Genomic DNA, 24,671 nt, shown 5'->3' on the forward strand with positions numbered 1-24,671 from the left:
CATACTGTATGCGGTGAAATGGTTGCAAAATGCCTTGAGCAGCTAAAGTTTCTGATTTTCATTCCGTTTTATCGTTGTAATATATAAAAATTGCCTTAAACCCATTTGAAACATTGTAAAATAGATGTATACACAATATAAATATATAATCATAAATATATAAAAAACATTTACATTGTAAAGTTGAATACACGATTATTATTGTTTTGTAATTAATTATAATAAATATTATAGTATAAGATGCGTTGACACACCTTATTTCATGTGCATGTTTACCTTAGTAAACATTAACAGTTGTGAATTAAAAATCCCATTCACAAGTTTTGATGACTTGGCCTCGGCGGTTTGGCTCCACCCAGAGAGTTCGAGGCAACAGGAAGAGTGTCGCCAAAAAGACTTGGGAAAAAAAGTGGAGGCCCGAAGCCCAAGCCGAGTGGCGCGCCTCCCCGAAGACCCAGTCCGCCGGCGGATCCGACCCGGCCGGGATCGTCTTTCTCAGCAGCGCGCCAGGGAGGATGACGCCCTTCTAAGAGCTCCAACAACACCCGCCAGCCACAGCCACAACTGCAGACGTGGTAAGTGGGTTACCGTATAAAACATGCTTATGATCAAGTACTACCGTGGCAGTCTTTTGTCTTTGTCTTTTTTTTTTAGAACTATTTGACGCGTAACACTTTGGTAAACAATAGTTTTGTCTCACATTTTTTTTTTCTGTTGTTGTTGTTGTTGTTGTTGTTGTTGTTGTTTTTGTGAACTTATACTACAATCATCGCCGCGGCGTGTTTTTACGTACGCACGCACGTTTATTCCTCTCAAATCCGCGGTCGTTTTGTGCGCCACGTCCGTGCGCGTCTGCGCGGGTTTGGCGCCGCGTTTCGCCCTCGATTTCGGACTTAACTTTGTTTATTAATCAACAAAGACTGGCAGAGCAGCGGCACCACGTGTCCGTGCGCCGGCCACTTCCCCTGTCTGCCGCGGGGAGCGGCCAATGGGCGGCGGGGGGACGTGCGCCGCTTCCGGGGAAGATCGACGTCCACCTCATACATATTTAGGAAAGAAATCAATTTTTAATGTCGGTTCATTTCTCAGGGAGCGCCAGAAGTACAGACACACACACACACACACACAGAGTATATATTAAACCATTCATCTGGGTTCGGGTTGGTGCATTGTTGTGCAACCAGACGAACCCAACATTAAAAAAAATAAAAGCTTAACAGTCTAAAAAAATGTACAATTTATTCAGAATTTACAAATTGTGCTCTGTGTGCCGGATAAAGGTATGTTAAAAGCTGCTAGGTGGTGCTATGGATTATATTATTGACTTCGGTTGTAAATATAATTGGGAAATTTCCGCCCATGATGAACTATGTATACAATAGTATGGACACGGATGTTCAAAGTATTACAGTATCATTACAACCAAGCCTATAATACTGCATGCCTGTGTACCTACTGTACCTTGTCCTGCAGATCAGTGCCAGTGCAGTTATATACGGTATATTGATATCTAAATTATAGTACAAAGGCCAGATATTTTCTTTCAGACGTTGTGGCGTAAAAGTCAAGTCCCTGAGACTGATTATACTTACAGTAAGTACAGATACTTGAAACATTTACTTGATTACAGCAACAAAGTACTTGTACCTTGTTACCGTCCACCGGTGCTCATGCAGGTTGCCATGTTTTTTTTACTCGAATGTTGTTTTCTATGAAAATATCTTATTAGCTGTCGGGGCTTGAGGGGATCCAGCGCACCTATATTGGTAAACAGGTAGGTACTGTTTGAGTGACTTCCTTTTTTTCTGTTTTCAAGCATGGTGGTCCATATACTGTACGTGCCTCTAGCTGGCCTTGTGACTGGTGGGTCTTTCTTTCAATCAAACACGGACATTTTTTTTTAAATTTTGAGTACAGGATCTATTATTTAAGACCTTGGGCAAACTATCAAAACACTATTTACCCACTTTAGATATGGGTACAGGAATCCATCCACCTGATTTCCGAGGCCCAGTTTAATTCTGAAAATAATATGCATGCACACTGCCCCTGCTCTTAGAAGTCCTTTGGCTAAATATAAAATATGAAACCATTAATAAAAACTGACAAAATATTCATAGAATAAAGTTAGTTTTTTTGTTGTGTGACAGATCTAGATGGGAAAATGTTCCAAGAACCAGACCAAAATTTGACCGACTGGATGACTGAAAGCCCAGAGAGGTTATTGACTAAAAGTACAAGCATGATGAGTATTTCAGTAGGCATTATAAAATATCATATACACATCATTCTGCTTTTTAAACTACATAGTGCTCTTTAGTCGTGGCTGTTTATAAAGACAGCAGGCTCAACCCAAAAGCTGTTTTATGTGGCCTAATGCCTGCCAGCAAAAACGGAAAACTCAAAATTCCCCTGCAGGGCAGTAGGAGCCCTAAGTTTAATGGCATCGCGTTTTAGAGGGGAGGAATACCCCGAGATGGACACACCCTCCAGAGCTGCTCAACCGCCCCAGCTCTCCAGAGAGAGAGTTGTAATGGCTGTCCAAGATGGAGTTGATTTGAACCCTCATTATTTTCTCTGCCACTGCCTGAAGTCTTCCCAGTTTAAATCTAACAACACAATTGGCCTTCCTCGGCAGCTTGTTAAGTCTATTAGTCTCCCCAGCCATTATGCAGCCTCCGCGGCACACCACGGCAAAGAACAGGCCATTTATTATAACAAACTAGGAGAGGATCTGCTGCTGCCAGTTGCACACTTTAATTGACCTCGTCCTCCTCTGGAAGAGCAGCCTGCTCTGTGCTTTAATGTGGAACGCCTCAGGGCTGTGTGTTCAGTCCACTTTGTTGTTTGAATTCATTCCCTGGGACTCGCCCGACTCCAAAGAGGGAGCCCTCTTCAGCCGTTTAACCAGAGAACGAGAGGCTGAAGGAGGGGATGGCAATCCCCAGCTTTTGGGCGGGTGCATCCTTTGCGAACCCTGGTCCCGAAACCTTCGGCAAGAGCAGCCTTGGCTGGACGGAGCGGGCGGAGCGGGCAGAGCTCCTCACCTGGGTGACGCTGACGTAGAGGGTCTGGAGTGGGGGGGGCGTATGCGACGGCGGGGCTGGGCATAGCAACTTGATAGGTCGTCGATGGGTGAGCGGAGGGGGGTGGTGATGGAGCACAGCCCAGGTCGCCGAAGCCGTCGGGCCTCCAAGCGATCGATGCTTCTTTTCTCCCCCGCGCTTGCCACTGAGGGCCGGCTCGTCGGTGCCGACGCCTTTTAGAACGGAGGACGACTCTTCATCCCCACGCCCTCTCTCTCTCTGAAGGGGGACGGTTGTCGTGGCAACATCCAGCTTCCCTTTTACCCACTCTAGGCCAAGCTACAATTGGCTCCTCACTCGAGTCTCACATTTATCCAAGAACGCCTGAGGGTGCGTGGGATCCCCTGAGTTGTAGCTGCATATGGAGAGGTTGAACCCCGCCCCTAACGCTGTAGATGGATGAAGACAAGGCACTGGCGTCAAATGACAAAACCTTACGTATCAAAAAATGTCCTTGATATCATTTCTCTGTAGTAGAACCAGTTGTTCTACCTTCATAAGTAGCTCATTTGAAGCGTCCAACTCGCAGCAGATTGACCAGATTATTTTGTGATGTTTTTTTTTTTTTTTTTTTTCGGGCTCTCCCATTTAAGCCCAACTTGGTCACAAACACCGACCGGACCGTTTCGATAAACATGATTGTTTTGCGTCTCTTTCTCCCCCTCTCTCCCTCTCCCCTCCTGCCCCCTTCTGTGAACAGTCTCAGTCTCGCCATGGCCCAGAGTACCAGTGTTCAGTATGAGCGAGTGGCGGAAATCGGCGGGGGGGCCTACGGGACGGTGTACAAGGCCCGGGACATGGAGAGCGGGCAGTTTGTGGCTCTGAAAAGTGTCCGTGTCCAGACGGACCAGGACGGTCTCCCCATCTCCACGGTCAGAGAGGTGGCTCTCCTGAAAAGGCTGGAGCAGTTTGACCATCCCAACGTTGTCAGGTAAAAAAAAAAACGAAAGAGGGAAAAAAAATAAAAATAAAAAAAACGGTTGGGAGGGATGAATATGCCTGTCTGTAACTGGGAGATTAAGCGCGGCTCGCCACGAAACCTCGCTCTTGCAGAAGACAACGGGTGCGAGAAGGAGAGGCTGAAGTGGACGACCGGACCCTTGATGTGTTTTTGTACGTTGTTCAGGCTGATGGATGTATGTGCTACCCAGAGGACGGAGCAAGAGACTAAAGTCACTCTAGTATTCGAGCATGTGGACCAGGACCTCAAGACCTACCTGGAGAAAGCCCCGGCGCCGGGATTATCCCCCGACAGTGTGAAAGTAAGACCCGAGGGACACCATGACGCCGCGTCGTTGTTTTTTTTTTTGTTGTTTTTTTCCCTTCCCTTCCATTCTCACATAGATTCATAGAAGTTCCCATCGAGGTTCCTGCTTAATCGTTTTGGTTTTGGTGATATGTGTGTGCACTACTTTAGGACCTGATGCGCCAGCTGCTGTGTGGTCTGGCGTTCCTCCATTCTAACCGAGTGATGCACCGGGACCTGAAACCGGAGAACATTTTGGTGACCAGCCAAGGCCAGGTGAAGCTGGCCGACTTCGGACTGGCCAGGATTTACAGCTGCCACATGGCGCTCACTCCTGTGGTAAGAACCCCAAAAAAAAAAAGACAAGTCTTGGCCTTCGTCGCCTACGCCATGTTACATTTAGCAGACGCTTTTTATCCAAAGCGACCTATAATTATTCGAACACTGATGGACGCAGCCATCAGGAGAAATTGTGGGTTAAGTGTCTTGCTCAAGGACACTACAGCATGCTAGCAGGAGGAGCCTGGGATCGAACGGCTCTACCTCCTGAGCTACCATTCCCCACGAGTGATGTCACATATAGTCGCTTGACGGTAGGAGCCCCTCCCGTGTTGACGGTCGCCGCTGCCGGCGTGCTGTGTCTCAGGTGGTGACTCTGTGGTACCGGCCCCCGGAGGTGCTGCTGCAGTCCTCCTACGCCACGCCCGTGGACATCTGGAGCACTGGCTGTATCTTCGCTGAGATGTTCAGACGCAAGTGAGTGAGGGAACGAATGTGGTCGCGTAAAAAAAGACGAGACGCGCAGACACACACACACACACACACACACACACACAGTAGGGATACGTATTGTTGTCGTCCGTTTACTGGTCAGGGCATATGTTTTACATATGTTTGACTCTTTTTTTCTGATCATGGTTCACATTTTTTGATTTTTAATGTTGTCTACTGGAAAACGTTAGCCATTTGGTGAGAAACCTGCCTTAAAACGGCCTCCTGGTCCCGCTGACAATTACCTAAAACATGTCTTTTCGTCCAAGTTACTTAATTTTGCAGGATAATGATTCACTGGGCAATATGAATACGCTGTCATGCTCTTGTCGAGGTGTCACACAATGAGTCTGCATGCCGGCAATACCGAGCGCGTCTCGCCTTCAGCGGCTTAAGATCCCCAACACGCTCGACATCCGTACATGACGGGCCTGGCGTGACCCAATGATCGAGCCTCGCACGTGTTAACTCTCACAAACCTCTTTTGTCTAGACCCCTGTTCTGCGGCGACTCCGAAATGGACCAACTGGGGAAGATCTTTGAGTGAGTATCTGGCCAGCGACCGCTGCGCTGCGCCGCGCCGGGCGCTCGGAAAGTCTCAAACCTTGGTCGCCGATCGATCTCACCCCCATCCGGGCCGCGTGTCGTTTCAGGGTCGTCGGCTTGCCGTCGGAGGACGAGTGGCCCGCCGATGTCACAATCTCCAGGAAAAGCTTCCCGCCTCTCTTTCCCCGTCCAATTACGGACTTTGTTCCGGAGATTAATGAGCAGGGAGCGCACCTACTGCTGGTGAGCGTGCCAGAATACTTAAAAAATAGGAAATTGGCAGGCGGCGTTCGCTGGCAAATGTACTTTCCCCAGCGGGACAGTTTGTTCGGGCGAATGTTTTATTTTGGGTGGAGGCTTCAACGGTGTCACGGATATTGCCCTTAAATGTGCGTATTTGTGTCCACAGGAAATGCTCACCTTCGACCCCCTGAGGAGGGTATCCGCCCTGAACGCTCTCGACCACCCGTATTTTAAAGATGAGGATAAACACGTTGCCAGGGGTGATGATTCGGAGAACAATAGGAATTTGGGTTTAAATGTCACCTAGCCTCAGTGAAATTGTAGTTTTACCTGATGCGTTGCCATTCAAGACATCTGGGACTTTGGATTATTCCGTGGGATATGTTTATCACATGGAGCCCCCCACCCCGCAGACACATTCCCAGCGGGTTCTTGATTGCAGATTGAGAACGAAGAGGAGAGACATGAGAGGAGCTGCAGCATATGTTCAACGTGCACACGCCACAAATTGTGATTTTAATTTTGTTGTTGAAAATGTCAGTGTTTTTTTGCCGTTTGGTTTGTCGGTTACGCCTTTTGTGAGAGGTAATAATTTGGTAACTGCTGGATCTGCCAGACGTGCTGCGGCTGAATAATGTGCTTCGGGGTTTTTTTGCCGCATTTTGAAATGATCCCCTTACGTTTTTCCAAAACATGAACCTGACTAAAATGCATCATAACTAATAATCCATCTGAGCTCTTGCTATTTAGAAATCATGGGCTGGCGGCTGCTATTAGTGTGGTTCTGTTACCGAAAAGGGGGTTATTGTGTTTCTAGTAGTTAGCAGAAAAGACACAAAAGAACACCAGCCGCTATAAAACACATTCTCACTCTTGTCAAGTTCAAATCTGCATGTGGCATTATCCAAAAAACAAAGGCGGAGCCCAGAGATAGGATGCGCGCACGACACGTTGGGATCAGGGCGATGCATTCATGTTCTTGTTTCTCGTTTTTTGTTTGTACAGTAGAGCAACCTGCAAGGAACCAGCACAAAGACCAATTATTAAAAGCTGCTCTGACCACCTCCTGACTGCGTGTGCGTTCATTATGTAGGGAGTGGAGGTGAGGCCGCCTCCATCAGCTCCACCAGCAGATGGCGCCGACTCCGTTAGGGTACAAGCCTGTTTTTATTCTTAAACTTTATTGAAAGGTGTGACAATTACATTTTTTTTTAAATCTTTTATGATAAAACACTGGTTGTTGAGAAGAGTAAAGCTGAAGACTCAATTGGCAGCGGACAAACCTTTTGGGAAATCGTGACTGAACGCCCCAAATTTCTTTTTTTTTTTTAAATTTGACCTTTGTTTAACCAGGGATGGCCTTTATCATTTTCACAGTTTACGATGTGAGTACACACACACTTTTGATCTATAAAACCGTTTCACTCTTCCAGAATTCACAATTAACTTGGAATTTTTTAATGTAATAATGTCATTGTGCCCCCCTGTCTGCACCCCAAATGATCTCTTAATGAACAGACAATGACCTTAATTAATTAATTTATTAATTTATTAATTAATTTTGAATCTGGACCTGGATAATAGTTTAACAGTATTACTGATGAACAACCCACTTTATGTATGGGTTTCTTTACTGTCTTTGATGAGCATTTAAAGTGGTAATCCGTAAGATTATTTTGTTAATTAATTTTTTTAAATATATTTAACCCAGTTTTATTCAGCTGACGGTTAGAACAATACAGCCTTTCCATGGATTTGCATTTTGTAAGTCGTCCTCGCTATGCTGTTTCCAGTGTTGGTGGTGGGGTCCGCCTTTTTCAGCGAGGATGCACTGATCGGGCAAGAGCGGGAAGTGAAAGACGGCCGCGGTAAATTTGATGACGTGTCTCTAGTTGTCGTCCGTAAACTGCGGATATGGATGAACATTCACAGAAATTAACAAGGCCCTCAGTTGGAAAAATACCCCCGCCGCTTCAAGAGACTAAGGAAAACAACCCAATCCAGCTGATGCAAAGGTATACTTTGGATTAAATGATCGTCTTGGAGCTAAAACGTTGCATTTTCTAATGGAATTCTGGGACTTGTAGTGTAATCCAACGCAGACAATTTTATGAATTACCACTTTAATTGCCTAGCCCCAATATCATTTTCCTACTCTTTTCTGACGTGATAAAATGAACATCTGAGACGCTGGCCCCTTGGTGTATCAACCATTATCAACTCCTCAACATTTGAGTTTACAGCAGTTTTATCGTCGTGCCGCTCACCCTGCACCCTCTTAGAACCTGCTTTCTATTTGTCCCCCGTCCGTGCGCACATCTCGCTATGCTGTTGTCGTGACACCAAATGGCGTAGGATGGCAAAAGAGGAGTGTACCTCAAACATCGAAGCCTCATCTCACCTAACAATTGTATGCCCCTTTTCAACAATCATGCTGACTGTTTAACACTTTGAATTTGTGGCAAATTTCACGGATGAGGAATAAGGAAGACGAGATAACCACCAAACTGTGCATACACGATTGTGCACTCTGTCTGAAGGAGAATTGGAAAACAATGAATATATAAATATAAAATGGAATCTTTAATGAGACGCTGTTTAGGCATAATACCGACTTTAACTTTTAGACTCTCTGATTGATCTATTATGAAACAATCTAAATCATTACCATACTCTCACACAGTCGTGTGCACAGGGTAGGGGCAATAAAAAACAAACCCAGAAAGGGTTCCTACCTGGTCCTTGAAGGCATCAAGTGACAAACGACGCCGAAATATTCCGCAATTCCTAATGACAAGACCCATGAGACCCATACAAGCTCGACGGCTCTCAGGGATCCTCTCCCGGGATGACAATGTTCACAAACAGCTGATAAAATGACTTGTTTTTTTCCTGCTTTTACATTGAAATTGAATACAATGAGGTCAGAAATCACTCTGAGGTAATGTGATTTATAGAGGACGTGGCCCCTATGAAGGCACACCTGGTCCCAGTAGTATCAGGATGTACAGGATACAGTATATGAACATTACTTACTAGGTGCCGCATTCTTCTTAACTTCGATGTCCCCTCTCTTCGCTGGTATTTATTTGGTTTCCTGAGTTGGAGGCATAAGAAAAACTCCCCTGGTGATTGAATTTGCTGCACATTGACTCATCTGCCAGATGTTCTTGCAAGACCAATTACTGTTCGTTCAGACCTTTCAGGATTGTCCAGAGGCTGACAGGGACCCATTCACCAGTCGCTGTCGGTGGACCGCTCTTTACTTCTCTCCATGGTGGGATCCAGAACATATGGGCTTAAGTCAGATGGAACCACATAAATCCCAATTTATACATTCACAGGTATGAAGGACTAATTGGTAAAATATGGTGACAAGGCAAAACCAAACGCATCAGACCATTTACCCCTGTCTGTGGTTCATGATCTAACTGTTCTAATGCAGCGCTCTAGTCAATCAATCATTGATAATGTGAAATCACCCAAAAGGGACAGCTCAACTGTGGTCATCTAACAACGGTTAAGCTTATTGTTTAAAAAGTATGAGCGTGCAACCAAGTTTAATGCACACAGCATTACCCATGTCCAAGTGGAATGTGGATCTTTACCCGTGGCGGTGCGTTGTCTGACGGTCTCCTCTGTGTTTCCCAAAGAAAGCGTGCGCTACGTAGGTAGATTGATGCTGTAGTCCGACTTTGATGCGAAGGAGACACGCAGGCTCCATTAAATCGTGACAGAAGGTTGCTTTCATCCGCGCAGAAACCTCTTTGCGATGCTGTGGCCCAAAGGGACAATTGTTTCTCTGGAACCTTGGAGGTGTGCACTGGGCGGGGGTGCCTATTATTACAAAGATACTCCATAACCACGTTGGGATTCCATTATAACTCGTCCTTAAAGAAAGAGGTGGGGGAGAGAGAGAAAGTGGCTTTGCTGCAAGGCAGTATGGCCAAACGCCCGGCTGAGGTTTCCTGCTGGGGGCCTTTTGTTTGGCTGGCTTGGCACGGCCCTCCATCTCCTGCTGGCGGCAGGTAGCTCCGGTGGTTCGGTGTGACCGGAGTCAAATGTGTGTCCCACTGCGATTCTGGGGTGGGATGGTATGAGAACGAGTATGAGCCTCCTGTATCGCCTCCTGTGACACACCTTCCAGTGCCGCATGTTTGAACGACATGAATATTGAACCTCGAATCTTTTCGTGGGCCTTTGTTATCAGATAAATTGTTTACTGCATCAATCTGAGGCCAAATGTGTAGTTACAATGGCGTATCAGCAGGGGCCCATGTGGCAAAGCAAGCTTCCAAGTCGGCCTGGAGAAACACTATTACAACAGCACACGGACAGCAGCAACAGCATGTCCTTCAAGTTCAACACAAACAAAGTTCCTCTCTTCTTTGTCAAATATGATATTTCCAGTGCAGAGTGGGTAAGGGATGGCGTGAACAAGGTTTCAACGGGAGGCAATAACAGATGAACAAAATGTAGTTGGCAGGCACGTGTTCTGAAGACCTTCGGAAGTGTCCTTGAGAAGGGTTTATTTTTTGCTGGGAAGTTCAGATATATTGAAATCCAATTTAATATAATATTTTACTCCACAATCCAATTTTAATACGATTGTTTTATCATTGAATGACTGATTCGTTGATTTTTAATAAAATAGCGCTGTTTCAATAAAACAGTCCTTTGAAAAGAAACATATCTAATCCAGGGCAATGTTTTAACGATGTAATGCACAAACAACAATTCAGATACTGTATGTTCATATCTTTATTTAATACGAGACCTGCCTTTGTACTGCAGCTGAGAAAAGTTGCCCGTCATGAAAGGTTTTTGTAATTGAAATCAATCACTTTTCTCACCCATATTACGAACAACTCTTTTTATCCCATTTTTTAAAATAATAAATGACATGACACTTAGCAGAGCTTATAGTTAAAAACCAAATGCCAGACTGACCAAAGCTGTTATTTCCCCTTATAAATTTGAAAGTATTATTTAGAATCCCCGATCACATACGTTTCTTAAATTAAGTATACTTTTCTGGTTATACTACTGAGCTTCAATTCCACTTTCTTCACATACCCAGTCATTTTTATTGAGCTTTGCCTAATGCTAAACGTTCAAAACGCCCTTTTAAATTTTGAAGGCCCTTTTTTGGAACGTTAGCTAAGAAAGGCGGCTCCCAAACCTCCCCAAATAGCTTCCACTTTCCTGCCTTCCAACCCCCCCAGTGGATCGTCACGCGTGGCGGAGACAAAGCTGGAACTACCCCGGGAGACGGCCCCCCGTGAAGGACAGCGGAGGGTGGAAGGCCATGGAGGACACGGAGGGTGATGGAGATCGGTGAGAGAGGGCTGGTTTGCCCCCCCCCCCCCCCCCTTTTACGGTGTCAACCGCAAGTGAGGACCCAAAGACCGGGCGTCATCCGGGGCGGCCGCTCTCCTCGCTGAATCCGGCCCCCCGTAGCGCGCACTGACGCCGGGCTAGCAAAGGCGGCGGCGGCGGCGGCGGCGGAGGGGGGCGTTCGCTAGAGGTGGGGTGGAGGTGGAGGTGGAGGTGGAGGAGGAGGAGGAGGAGGGGCGGTGCTGGGCCGGCGGGGGCTTTCCTCCGCCCCGCCGCCGCGTTTTATTGACTCGCTAATTGGAGGAGGCGCTCGGAGGAGAGGACGCGGCGGCCGAGAGGGTCCGAGGGGGGGGGGCGCTTCTTTTTTTTTTTTTTTTTTTTTTTTACCCAACGCGGGGGACGCGGCCGCGATGTACAGTCGCTCGCTTGACGCCGATCCTCCCGCTTGAATCCCCCCTCTTTTTTTTTTTTTTTTTTTTCCAACGGGACCCTCTCTCCCTCACCCCCCCCCCCCCTCCCTCCCTCCCTCCCTCCCTCCCTCCCTCCCTCCCTCCGTGTCCCCGTCGCCGTGCGCGCTTGGTTCCGCCTGACATCACCGCGTCTCGGCTTCGCTCGCCGTCGAACGGAGCCTCCAGCCGCCGGACGCTTCGTGACATGTCAGTGACTCCCCCCTTTTTTCACCCCCGTTCATCCTATTTTTTTTTAAAATTTCCCTCTGGAATGATCAGCTTTTTTTTTTTTTGCTTTTTGAATTTTTTTTATTGCGTGCGTGTTTTTTCTCCCCGCCGTGTGTGATATGCCACATCCATTCAAGATTGCAATGGCAAGATCATTTCCCCCCTCCGGACACTAAGGTAAAATGAACGGATGATTATGGTATATAATGAAGGTCTGGAAGGCTGAGGCGTATTTTGGGAGCGATTCGTTCTGATGCTTACGTTTAACACGGACGTGGATTCATCCGATGTGTGAACTGTTGCATAATGCCAGGCTGAAAGCAAAAGGTATCGACACTACGGTGTACTGTACATGGCATCTTTCGCCCTAAATACAGGTTTGTGAGGGGACGCAATGCACAGAAAGGACAAGATTATGAATGAGTCGGTGGTGGAGACTGGTAGTAGGAGTGTGCATAGATGAGGATTAATGGACATATTCATGAAAGGAGAACAGTCTAGACTTGATTCACAAGTGGGTCAGCCTTAGGTTCATCATTTGCTGCTGCAAAGAAAAAAAAAATCCCGAATTTGTTGATGACTGTGTTCTTCGCCGATGCCTTCAAGTCGTTTGGTTCTTTTCCCCTCTCCAGCTTTGTTCCCCGCGTGGCGTGACAATGGTCTACAGTTCTGGCTAGGTCAGAGAGAGTCCTGCTGCGCTCAAGTCCGACGACCCAATGAGTAACACAAGTAATTCGCAGAGACGCACCACCTACCTCATCTCCCTCACTCTGGTGAAGGTGGAGGCTCTGCCGGAGGGCGAAGCCGGGGATGAAGCGCAGGAGACGGCTCTCGCGGAACACGACACAAGCCCCGAGAAAGATGAGGCTGTCCGACGGCCCGCCGAAAGGGAGAGGGCACCGGCCCTCGCCGAAGGGGCGGGATCCGAGAAAGCGAGGTTGCAGGAAGGGGAACAGGTGCACGACAGGTATGGAAGCCCGTTTCAGCACAGGACGGGGCCCGAGAAGAGAGAGACTCACGAGAGACACGAATGCCTCAAGGAAAACTCGTTCGGTAAAACGAAAGAGGCTCCTTCCATACCCCCACCTCTCAACAACACGATAAAACTCTACGGAGGGGTGTACTCCGGGGGAGGGGTCCGCAGAGAGGGGCCCCGCTCCGAAATACTGCGTCCGAAGACCGAGTTCTACAGGGAGCCGCCCCTGCTGTTCCTCAAAGGCGAGGACGGCGGCGACCTGAGCAGCGGCCGATCGCGGTGCAGCCTCCCCATCTCCGTCTCCCCGCAGGTGGGCCAGCGTCCCGAGGTCTTCGCGCGGTCGCACGCTTCCGGGGAAGCTGTGTGCTGGTGGGAGATGAGAGAGGGCAACCACCGGATGTTCACCTCCGCAAAGACGCTGGAGCGCCACGACAGCCGCTTCGGGGACCAGTCCCCGAGGATGCCGGCCACAACGCTGGGGCCGTACAGGGCTTCCTGGGCCGACAGCGACAGTAAAGGGACGCTGATTTGTCCCGGGACGGCGGTGGGCGGAGGATTTCCGGGGGTGGTGGCGAGGGAGTACCCCCAGGGGGAAAGGTACAAGACCGTCTCGGCCTCCCTCCCCGAACCGCCACTCGTCCACGGGGCAAATGCTCAGAGGAAAGGTAAAAGTCGCACGCTCGACAACAGCGACCTACATTCTCTTTCCGAAGACCTGAAAAAGGGAAAGGATGGCGGCACGATGCAGCGAGGGTCCGCACGTGACAGTAAGATGCTGAAGTTCATCAGTGGAATTTTCAACAAAAGTACCACTGTGCCGCCGACCAGCAGCGCGGCCGCCCCTCTCTGCCCACCTGCGGAGAGGGACTCCAGCGAAGAGGAGGGTGAGACGAAGCCACTTCTTTAATTATATATACTATATTCACACGCACCGACGCCGAGAAACACGTTCCATTCTATCTACGTTCTATCCATCTATACGATCTATATCTCCAGGTTGTTCCAGTTTTGTGGTTGATAAAAACCATAAAACCATTCTTTAATTCGACATTTTGTGTGAAAATCAGCATTTGTGTCATTGTGAAGCCAAAATGCAAATGCAATGACACAATTAATAGCTTATTTCAATGACAACTCACATCATTTCTTAAAGTTTAACAGCATCACAATGATTATGTTTTGGAAAAGGGAAAACACAAGCAGCCGCCAGCATTTCCACAATTTAGTGTAGTATACGTCTCATTTGAATAAACACATCTTGGAGTTAATTCTTTGAAATTGGTGATTTAATGATAAATTGACATTTTTAAATGTCAAGCTCAAAAAAAACCCCCAGTTTCTTTCAAGTCCTTTGAAAGAAGCAACTCATTTGTAACAGCTCAGTGAAGATAATTATCAGGAAGAGAAGGACATTATAATTTGAAAACATTGTAAATAAACACATCTCTTATAATGGGGCTTTAAGGCATGAGAAGTTGTGGCTGATTTGAAATGAGACACAAATTCAAATTTAACAAAATGATAAAGCTCATAGAACGACCAGACATTTGCTGGCGAATCCAAAACCTTGCTCTCCTTGATTGCATTTGGCTTTGATAAGCACCATATCTACTTCAGACTTGTTTTCATGAGCAAAAGAAACACGGCATTCGGATCAATTATCCCCCTACTCTTAAAAATATACACACTCTACTACATCGCAGGTGGATTTGTGTTGCAGGACGCTGCATTGGTGTAAGCACTGAATAATTTGTCGGCGGTAAGTGCGACATGAATAATTAAGTTTAGGGATACAGAGATGTATTCTTCTGAGGAATCGAAGAGAACTATAGATGGAGTGAGGGAAGAGAGAAAGTGCCGCTTCCTGCGCTGTGCGTGGAGTTTAATCAGTCTCCAAATGGAGTCCATTCATTCAGTCATCGTATGTTGTGTTGAGGCGTGTAACAGCAGCACACTCAAGCACAAAATTCTGAGGTTTAAAATACCTTATTTCGCCATGTTAAGAACGCAATTACACAGATTTCTTTTCTTTGGCTTTTCTATGGCATTTTGCAATTATTCATATTCACCTTCAGTTTAGAATGTTATTAGTCGGTCAGCCATTCTATTTAATTCATGTATTTAGAATTCACTTGACAATTCTCAGCCTTTTATGCCACTGAAAATGATCAAGCACACGCACGGATACAAACACGCCCCCAATACAAACGCAAGACCAGCCACGCTGCTCTATCCATAAGACAATTTAGTTTATAGGGCCAGACAGGAGGTTTCTGGAAAATTTAGTTGCCATGGCAACAGCAAGCCATGAACGATGGTCTGTGTTATGACGCTGTTGATGGAGGGGTGCGGGGATTGTCCAAAGATGTGGATGGAGAAAAGGTAGCAGGGTTTGAGGGGGAGTGAGAATGCCTTTCCCCCAGGGAGACGCACAAAGCTTTTCCACTGGTGTCATGGAGATCTGGCCTGGTGTGTGTGGCGTGGCTGAATGGCGTCGGTGTGCTGTTTGAGGGCGTCCCGGCCAACCTTTCATCCCAAAGGTTTTTTTGTGCGCACACGGAAGTACCTCAACAAGTGCTTGTGGAGATCGCTTTACCCAGGTTGCCAAGTGTGCACGGGTTAAAAGCATGTTCATATGCGTATGTGAGATTTTGTGCACATGTCTGTATTACCATGTGTTTGTCTGGGTTTACCTCACCCAATGGCAAGGAGGTGTGTGTGTTTTATTGGAAGTGCATTCACCGAAGAACGGCTAATCGGTGAACCAACCAATGTTATCCACAAAACGCTGAAATTAGATTTCTGAGTGGATTCATGGGACAGAAAAAAACATTCAATCTGCTCTCTTAAGGGCAATTGGTTCTGTGTTATTCATTGCAAAGAGCTTATTAGCTCTTGATTTAAATTTCTCTTGCTTTATGGGCCTATTTGAATAGTTTGTCACGGTTGCTTTAAGGTTTAATGGTGGCTCAGAAGGAACAAATCCTTCACCTCCAGCACTGCAGAAGTTGGATACTGGAATGCCAGATTCTTAACAGTCCTTAATTATCTTAAACATTTTCAGCAATGGAGCAAAAATATTTTCAGGATCATCGGTCAGTACCCTTGTCAAATGTATTTTGATCTTTACAATTGATTTTTTTGCCGACATGGAGTCAGTAAAACAGGTTGAAATTGGTCCCATAGAGGGCATCCAGGTTCAAATTGTCCCTGTGGAACACTTCAGCTACACCCAGATCTGTGATGTCATAACACCTCGAGAAAGGCACTCTCAAACTAATTGAATATTACACGTAATATACATGGTAATGAGCAACTAAATAATAGTGTGTATAATATGAGTAAATAATGTAGATAATATGTCAAATTTTAATTAAAGTGTCACCATCATCATAATTCCAATCAGAATTTTTCCAATCCTAAAGCGGTCAATCTGTCAATCTGAACTGTCAAGCTACAGTTTATTTTCTCCCTCTTATTCTTTTTTGGGTCCAGCAGCATGCGCCAATAGTCAAGAGTGGACCTTCAACCAAACTGTACAGGAGCTTCACCTGGTAAGAGTCAAGATGCTGCAATGCAAGCGTCAGCCGAGCGAAGGATCACTGCGTCAGATCAAAGATCATTTGAAATTGTGTGTGTGTGTGTGTGTGCGTGCGTTTGTGCATGTGCGTGCGTGCCTGTGTGTGCATGTGCGTGTGCGTGTTCATCTCCAGGGTGTTTTGGGAGGCCTGTGCAGTGGGAAGTCTGCCCTGGTCCACAGACAGATGACGGGGAGTTATCTGCCGCTGGAGAACCCTGACGGTTGGTAAACTGTTATGCCGCTCCCAGACTTAATAAATATGGGTTTTCTTGAGACACTTGTAAATAATTGTTGAGTTTCGCGTAACGGGATCTTTATGGGTCTGCCAGGACGCCAGTACATTAAGGACGAATTGGTCGATGGACAAAATCACCTGCTGATGATCAGAGAGGAGACGGGACCCCCGGATGCCCAGGTGGGTTTCTGTAGAACCCCCAACAACGTGCAAGCACATTCTCGGTTTGTAGCAAACCGCGTTGTCGCGGTTTGGCCTCGTCTTCCTGAAGCTCCACTGTCTGTTGATCCTCTCTCGTCAGTTTGCAAGCTGGGTGGATGCAGTCATCTTGGTGTTCAGTTTGGAGAATGAAGCCAGCTTCCAGGAAGTTTACAGAAACTACAACCAGCTGAGTATTCACCGCCCCATTACTGAGATAGCTTTCATCGTCGTGGGGACTCAGGGTGAGGGACAAACATAGTCACGTCATTGTTCACGTGCACGGCGATCAACAGAGTCCTCCTTGGAATTGTACCCTAGTTGGACTTTTGTTTCCGACCATGTTGCAGATAAGATCAGCAACAGCAACCCGCGGGTGATAGACGACGCCAGGGCCCGCCAGCTCTGCTCAGATGTGCGACGTTGCACCTACTATGAGACTTGTGCCACGTACGGCCTCAACGTGAACCGAGTCTTCACTGACGGTACGGAGGCCAAATAAAATTTCATTATAACATAAAAACCGGTGTTTCCAACGTACAAAAAAGACACAGTAGTGTATAAATCTGCAGACGCGTTGTATCTGCCTTAAGCCGGTGTTTTATCTTTCTCTCCCATAGCGGCTCAGAAAATTATGGCAGCCAAAAAGCAAGCTGCTTTATTGGCTTCCTGTAAATCCCTGCCCAACTCCCCCAGCCATTCTGGAGGCTCCACCCCAGTCTCCGGAGTCTTTCCCAGACAGGTAACACGGTCTCGTAGCCCCGTCGCTACCTTTAACTCACCGTCGGTATATGACACTATCAGACCCTGTGGCAGGTCCATGCTATTGAGTCCGGCTCAGCTGCCGACGTTTCTTTCCCTAGGCCAGTAATGGGGGCCAGAGCAGTGACTACTCGTCTTCCCTGCCTTCTACTCCCGTGATTAATCACAAAGAGATCTGCAGGACAGCGAGAGGGGAGAAGCAGGACAGCGGCACCCCGGGGACTGTTCGCAGTGCCCCGCGAAGACGCACCCCTCGCTTCACGGTACCCCCCCCCCCTACGTTTGCCGATCATCTACCCTCGAGCTGCGGTTTTCGTCCGCCGTGACCCTGACTTGGTAATTGTTGACCCTCTGCTTGGCGTCCAGGGACGGCGAGGCAGCGACACAAACAGGAGGAGTGCGGACTGCAAGGGGGATCTGGGCAGCGGCCGCTCCATCCCCATTAAACAAGTAGGTCACAGGGAGGAACCTGAAGTACGGTAGTTAATGTTCCTCTGCCAAGCACCTCGCTTCCATTAATAAAATTGGATATGAAAAGACAATATCATTTTGTGGACTTATAAAAGTATCTCGAAACTCCTATCTTGGCCGGATGGATAGATTGATGGCAGCCAGCGGGACGGGCTCCTGTAATTGCTCCGCAGAAATGTTTTGAGGTGCACATCTGAGAGAAAGGAGACAGACACTCTCTTGTGTTCCTCCTCACCAGGGCTTTTTACTGAAGCGCAGTGGGAACTCTCTGAACAAGGAGTGGAAGAAGAAATACGTTACGCTCTCCAACGACGGCATGCTGTCCTATCACGCCAGTGTCAACGTAAGTCAGTGAGGCCACTATTTATAGCGTCAAGCGCTGAAACCGGCGACTGGAGGTTGGTTGTGGTGGTGGCTCACGTCTGTCTGCACAGGACTACATGCTGAATGTTCCCGGGAAGGAGATAGACCTGCTCCGGGTAACGGTGAAGGTGCCTGGGAAGCGACCGCCCCGTGCTGTGCCCTCCTGTGGCCCCCCTGCGGGAATGAACGGGCGTACAAAAGACCTACAGGGACCTGAGAGCACCAACCCAGGTTAAAGGAGACTCGCTCCGCCCCCCCACACCACAAGGAGATTTGGGGAAGGGTTTCTTTGTGTTCCACGCCGAAGACGCAAAGAAAATGTTTTGCTTCACAAAAGAATCAATCACATAGAAATACATAGAAACCAATTATTGTCTTGACCAAGTGGCAACCATTAGGGCAGGGTGGTGAAGCTGTAAACTGTGGTTAAACTAATAGCTGCCAAATGCCAGTGCCGGGAAAAACTGTGATTGAATGGAAGTCAATGGAAAAAGAAGAAGCTTATCGCTAGAAATACAAAATATATTTTTTCAACAAGACTTCCACAAGGGTCTCGATAGCTAAGTTTAATTCTTGTAATGAGTAAAGAGGCTATTAAGGCTCAAAGAGTGGCATATTTGTGGACATAGATGGCTGTATATCGTTCTTTTTATTCACACACTAACATACTCTGGATGATTTGTATGTATGAGGTAGTACACCATTTCAGACTCAGGATCTCTAACACATCTCTGCTGCTCTATTTCCAGTGCCCATGAGTCCAGGTTCCCTCCTGCAAGTGGAGGAAATAGAAGGACTGGGCGGCACGCTGTTTCTTCGGGGCAGTAAAGGCATCCAGCGAGGCCCGCCTACACCCTGTAACATCCGCCACAGTGCTGGTGAGGAAATCCAACGTGGTTTCACAAATGACAGAATGCACACCTTAAAAAAAAAACCCCAAACATAACAATTAGCTAAAACATTGTATATCCTGCGTTTTTTTTTCTCCTTTTTGATGGCCAGACTCTGCAGTGGAGGGCGTCTCCAGCTCTTCGTCCACTAGAGATATGGGCTCCACTTCGCCTCAGACAGACAGGAAGAAACACAGGAGGAAGAAGAGCATGAACCAGAAGGGGGACGCAACCGTCGGACAAGCAGATGGTGAAGCTCTTTCATCTCCGACTGCCTTTCTGTCTACTTTGATCAATTTTAATACGGAAATTAAGGCCGCGCATTGAGTCAATTGGATATGATGTTAAATGGCTGCTATACGTTATATCACTCTTCCCTCACTCTGTCTGTGCTCTTTTCCTTTTCTCCCCTTTTTTTTCCTCCGCTTTTCTGGGACATTTGCTCTTGCCCCGCCTAAGCCAAGCGCAAAATGTGGAAACTAAAAAGCTTTGGTAGCTTAAGAAACGTAAACAAGACAGGTAACACTGTTCTGTCTCGAATGTCCTTCAAATGCTGATAAAATGCTGATTGTTCTGCCTGGTTTGTTGTGATTGTGTTTGCTGGTGGCCGCCATGCTGCTTCCGCACCCAGCTTCTGTTCTAACACGCGGGCAGCCAAAATCTGTATCTCCACTGCGTTCCTCAAACATCTCCATTTTACTCAACCATTATTTTTTTACATGTACTGCATTGAATTTGCACAATATTTTCAACACAGTTCAAGCAATTATTTTTTTGCTGTATACTGTACTGGCTTTTAATGTTGGATGAAATTAAATCCCTTGGCACTATTCCTTTACCCTAACATGTTATCCTTAACATTAGGTGATATAGGTACTTTTCTAATGTCAAATCAAAACGAAATATCATTTGCGTTAACCGCCCATTTGCCATTAGAAACCTTATATTTTTATATTATATGTACAGATGTCATTCACCTAGGTAAACAAGGTGAATGACATCATCAAGCACGAACACATGATATTTCCACATCGACATTCATTCATCAAAGCCATTCTTCAGCACATCAAGGTGCCTCCCATTGGAGAGAGCACCTTGAGCTGCCTCCTCCCTTTCAGCTGCGGTATAACTGTGTGAGGCTCTCACGTCTTCTCTGTCAGACGAGGACAATTTCGACTTCCTGGTGGTGTCGAGCACGGGCCAGACGTGGCACTTTGAAGCCCAGAGCCTGGAGGAGAGGGACTCCTGGGTGCAGGCCATCGAGAGCCAGATCCTGGCCAGCCTGCAGCTGTGCGAGAGCAGCAAGAACAAGGCGAGAAGACACAGAACACACACTGTGTGCACTCACAGAACTGGGATTTTTCCGTTTCGCAATGCCTCCGTGTTCTGGACTATCCCGTTACGCCTTTTTCACACTTAGGGAGGCTCCTTGGTGCCGAATGTATTATAATAATATAAGAAGGTGACTTGTCGTCCAGTCTCCTCAATCACATGATAATGGTTGCAGCATTGTTCCACGGCCTCAGGAAATTCAAAAGTCAATGGGGAATTCATTAATGCTGCTCTTGAGAGATGATGTCCTCTGACACAAGATCCTGGATATTGATTAAGATATTGAGATTGAGATGATTATTCACCGTAACCTTCCTGGATAAGTGCACCAAAACCAACCTCGGCATCCGAGGCTTGTTTGCTCGGTGTAATTGAGACTCCAGACTAAATGAGAATTTAGTGTGGACTGAGCGCTATGTATATGGTTTTTAATGTTAATGTTGACTCTAATGGTAGACATCATTATTATAATTTTTTTACATCTTCATATTCTGAACCTTTGCGCGACAGGATCAGTACAGCACAATCTAGATTTGATCTAATCGAATTGAATCGAATCAAATGGAACGGACACGATGACTACACCGTCCCCTTTGAGGCATGTGTGTAGAGGGTGGCCTCCCATCGCGTGACCGTCTCCTGTGTCTGCTCCACAGGTTCGTAACAGCAGTGAAAGTGAAGCTGTGGCGCTGCAGGCGATCCGCAACGCGAAGGGAAACAACTTCTGTGTGGACTGCGACGCCCCCAGTTAGTGGCGCTTTGATGTTCCGCTGTGTCCGAATTTCTGTACATTTGTCTATGTGTCGCTCATATTGTCGACGATCGCTTTTAATCAAACAGTCCAAAGTCAAAGCTGGGAAAGTAATGTGGCCGCTTGTTGCAAAACAAAACAACGTTTCCAAAATCAGGACCACACAACACACATAACTTGTTGAGGAGCTAAATTCCTTCACTTTAAACCTGCAGCATTGCAAACCTTGCTATCATTTATATTATGCTGTAAAATTGGAATAAATAAATAATATATACATTTTTTAAATTCCCTGAATTACCTTGAAGGGCATACGTTTTGATTGGTTCTACACTGAACTCGTCCTCAGGGGATTTTTTCAGTTCAATTGTTGTTTTCAATTATTTCCCAGTAACTGTGCCTGCGCCTAACGCCGGGCGCTGTGGTTTCTTCCCCCCCCAGATCCCACCTGGGCCAGTCTGAACCTGGGCGCTCTGATCTGTATCGAGTGTTCTGGGATCCACAGGAACCTGGGCACCCATCTGTCCCGCGTCCGCTCCCTGGATCTGGACGACCTGCCGCGGGAGCTCACCTTGGTCCTCAGCGCCATCGGCAACAGCATGGCCAACAGCATCTGGGAGGGGCGCACGCTGGGTCGCCCCAAGCTGACGCCCGACGCCACGCGGTCAGTGCGAGGAGACCGATGGGATGCGAGGAGGACAGATTTTCGGATCGCTGATTTTCTTCTCTTTTTTTTTCTTGGGCCTCTCGGCATCTCGGGGCGAAGAAGCTCTAAAAGCGTCTCACGCGACTCTGTAGGTTCATTAATGCCATTCCGTTTATTCTCTCTTTCCCCAAATCCAGGGAGGAGCGGGAGCCCTGGATCCGGGCCAAGTACGAGCAGCGGCTGTTTGTCACGCCGCTGCCCCCTCCCTCCCCCAGCGAGGGGCCGGGCATCACACTTTCGGGCCGCCTGCTGTGGGCTGTGATAGAGCGAAACCTCCCCAAACTGCTCCTGCTCCTGGCTCACAGCACCAAGGAGGACATCAACGCCCCTCCGGTCAGCCTGGCCCCCGCCTGCAACCTCCCTCTGGCGCCCAGGCTGCCCACCTCCGCCCTCCATGTCGCCTGTCAGCAAGCGGACGTGGTCATGACGCAGCTTCTCGTCTGGGTATGTTAACACCTGTCTCAACTCATGTGTGAATCGTTATTGGAAATCAGAACAGGCGTTCCCGGCCGGCATAGTTAGACGCTCTTCCACCGATGTACAGGAACGATTAAGCAGCGGAGCCCTCTGAAACCGTGGCGGACGAGTCCTTTGTCGCTTTCCCATTACCGACCAGGCCAAACCCGCGGCTGTTTGGCTCGACACGTCATTTTGGCATGCGCTGGTGGCGTCGGTCGCCGTGTTCCTGTTTTCTGTTTTATTTCCTGAAGCAGAAATGGCGAGGGGAAGCGAGCACTTTTAGCAAGCGCAGAGTTAAATCAGCTGTTCGCCGGCGTTTAAAAATTGGAGGTCGGTGTGTTTGGCGGTCCTCGCAGCGTTGCTCAGTGATACAAGCCCGGCCCCAGTGGTTCCCGTTCCCCCACAAGGCGCAACCTGTTTCTTGTGGAAAAAAAGTGCCTAAGTGCCGGGAACTGGGTTGCTGGTTTCTGAAATCATTACCTGAAATGGTTCCTGAAGACCGTCCTTAAATACATATTTTCTTGCCTGTTTCGTGCTTATTTTCATGTCCAGCTGGTGCAGGGAGTTATGACGGCAGGCTCTGAATGAGGCTCAGGCTCGTTCACCTTCGAAATCAAAGCAATTTACCTTTCATTTCATACACCAACCTTAACCTGGGCTGAAAACATTCATATATTGGATTTTTCCATCTGTTTATCCCTTTCTGTGTTTTTTTTTCTTGGTTTTTTTTTGGGGGGGGGGGGCACAGTACGGATGTGATGTCAGGTACCGGGACGCGCAGGGCCAAACCGCCCTGGCTCTGGCCCGCAGCTCCGGCAGCCAGGAGTGCGTCAACATCCTGCTCCAGTACGGGTGCCCCAACGAGCCGAGCGCCTGCATCGCCAGAACGGCCAGCTTCCCGGCGGCCGCGACGCCCAGCCTCTCTGTTGCCATGACGCCCAGCCTGTCGGTCGCCACCACGCTCAAGATCTCGCACAAGAGCAATGTCGCCGGCGCGGGCCACTGCGGCTCCAGACGAGCGGTGTTGTAATTTAAACGAGGCGTGCGTGCGTGTGCGTGCGTGTCTGAGTGAGAGAGAGATGAGATGACGCCGCGCACTACGGAGTCCCTCGTGGTAATGACCCAGATTAAACAATCGCTTTGTTTCCGATTAAACCGTTCACTGCCGTTTCTGCCGGGGACTCGCAGGCTGCCACACTGAAGCAGATGCTCTGATTCGCATCTGGCCGTTCTCATAATGATCTAATTCATGCTTCACCCTTTCTCCAAGCCTAGAACGTAGGAGTGAAAAAAAGAAAAAAAAAGAAAAGTGCAATATTTTTACCGTACGTGTGAGGCGGGGGGTGGCGGGTGGTGCAGCTTTCTTTTACTCCTGGTCCGCCCGTAACGTACGCGCTTGGAATGGCATTGTAAAAGACATCGACGTTCATTCCCCTTCGCGTAAGAATTTATGATCGTGATCAGTCAGAAATGTGAATTAAACGGATCAAACGGATCAGAGAATGAAGCCGTGAGATACTCTAGGTGAGAGTGCGGCCCTTTAGCAAAAAAAAACAACAACAAAAAAAATACACAAAAATAAAAAGATTGTACAGAAATGCATTGTTAAAACATTGTTCCTACAGTATAACAATGAAAATAGGCTAAACGCTCATTTTAAAGATTTTTATTGTATGATCAGATTTGTACAGTATCGTCCTGTGTGTTGCGCCCTCGGCCGTTTAGAGATTACCGACTGCTGGGTTTCCGTTCTCTCCCCGCAGCGCCCGGAGAGTTTGTCTTCTTAAAAAAAAACAAAAAAAACCCTCTTTGACGTCGGAGACCGAGACCTCCGATCGCTTTTGTGTGACTCCAGCCGTGGATGAGACCCAACGCTGAACTCGTAAAAAAACAAACACAAACGCATCGACACTTCTATAGATGAGGATTCCGGCAACAGCCCTTCGTCCCGGCTTGTATTGTACTAGTCCACGCCATGTAAATGAGCAAATAAAAAAATGCCTTGATTTTGACTGAATGTATCCACGACGAGTTCCAAAAAA

At 47.6% G+C, this 24,671-nt stretch overlaps 2 protein-coding genes across 2 annotated transcripts; both read left to right on the forward strand.

Annotated features, from left to right (window-relative positions):
- Nucleotides 1-397: 397 nt before the first annotated feature.
- cdk4 (cyclin dependent kinase 4) lies at nucleotides 398-6,956 on the forward strand. The gene is made up of 8 exons (XM_080000043.1): nucleotides 398-575; nucleotides 3,787-4,017; nucleotides 4,213-4,348; nucleotides 4,504-4,671; nucleotides 4,979-5,088; nucleotides 5,596-5,646; nucleotides 5,757-5,892; nucleotides 6,059-6,956. The coding sequence occupies exons 2-8, from the start codon at nucleotides 3,800-3,802 to the stop codon at nucleotides 6,197-6,199; spliced, it is 960 nt and encodes a 319-aa protein (XP_079856169.1). The 5' UTR covers nucleotides 398-575; nucleotides 3,787-3,799; the 3' UTR covers nucleotides 6,200-6,956.
- Nucleotides 6,957-12,622: 5,666 nt separating this feature from the next.
- On the forward strand, nucleotides 12,623-23,659 carry LOC307230697 (arf-GAP with GTPase, ANK repeat and PH domain-containing protein 1-like; the record flags this gene model as incomplete). Its single annotated transcript, XM_080001134.1, has 19 exons — nucleotides 12,623-13,766; nucleotides 16,378-16,436; nucleotides 16,596-16,683; nucleotides 16,792-16,877; nucleotides 16,999-17,140; nucleotides 17,246-17,380; nucleotides 17,516-17,637; nucleotides 17,759-17,920; nucleotides 18,024-18,107; nucleotides 18,367-18,471; nucleotides 18,563-18,722; nucleotides 19,241-19,369; nucleotides 19,494-19,631; nucleotides 19,841-19,900; nucleotides 20,542-20,719; nucleotides 21,381-21,460; nucleotides 21,906-22,128; nucleotides 22,308-22,614; nucleotides 23,378-23,659. 19 exons carry the CDS (start codon nucleotides 12,623-12,625, stop codon nucleotides 23,657-23,659), a joined length of 3,684 nt encoding a protein of 1,227 aa, XP_079857260.1.
- Nucleotides 23,660-24,671: the final 1,012 nt, after the last annotated feature.

Source organism: Zeus faber, assembly GCF_960531495.2.
Source record: "Zeus faber genome assembly, chromosome: 5".
Classification (NCBI taxonomy): domain Eukaryota; kingdom Metazoa; phylum Chordata; class Actinopteri; order Zeiformes; family Zeidae; genus Zeus; species Zeus faber.

Coding starts and splice junctions, on each gene's coding strand:
- cdk4 (XM_080000043.1), top strand. CDS start 3,800: ATGGCCCAGAGTACCAGTGTTCAGTATGAGCGAGTGGCGGAAATCGGC. Junction 4,672..4,978: donor ACATGGCGCTCACTCCTGTG/GTAAGAACCCCA, acceptor GCTGTGTCTCAG/GTGGTGACTCTGTGGTACCG. Junction 5,893..6,058: donor AGGGAGCGCACCTACTGCTG/GTGAGCGTGCCA, acceptor TTGTGTCCACAG/GAAATGCTCACCTTCGACCC.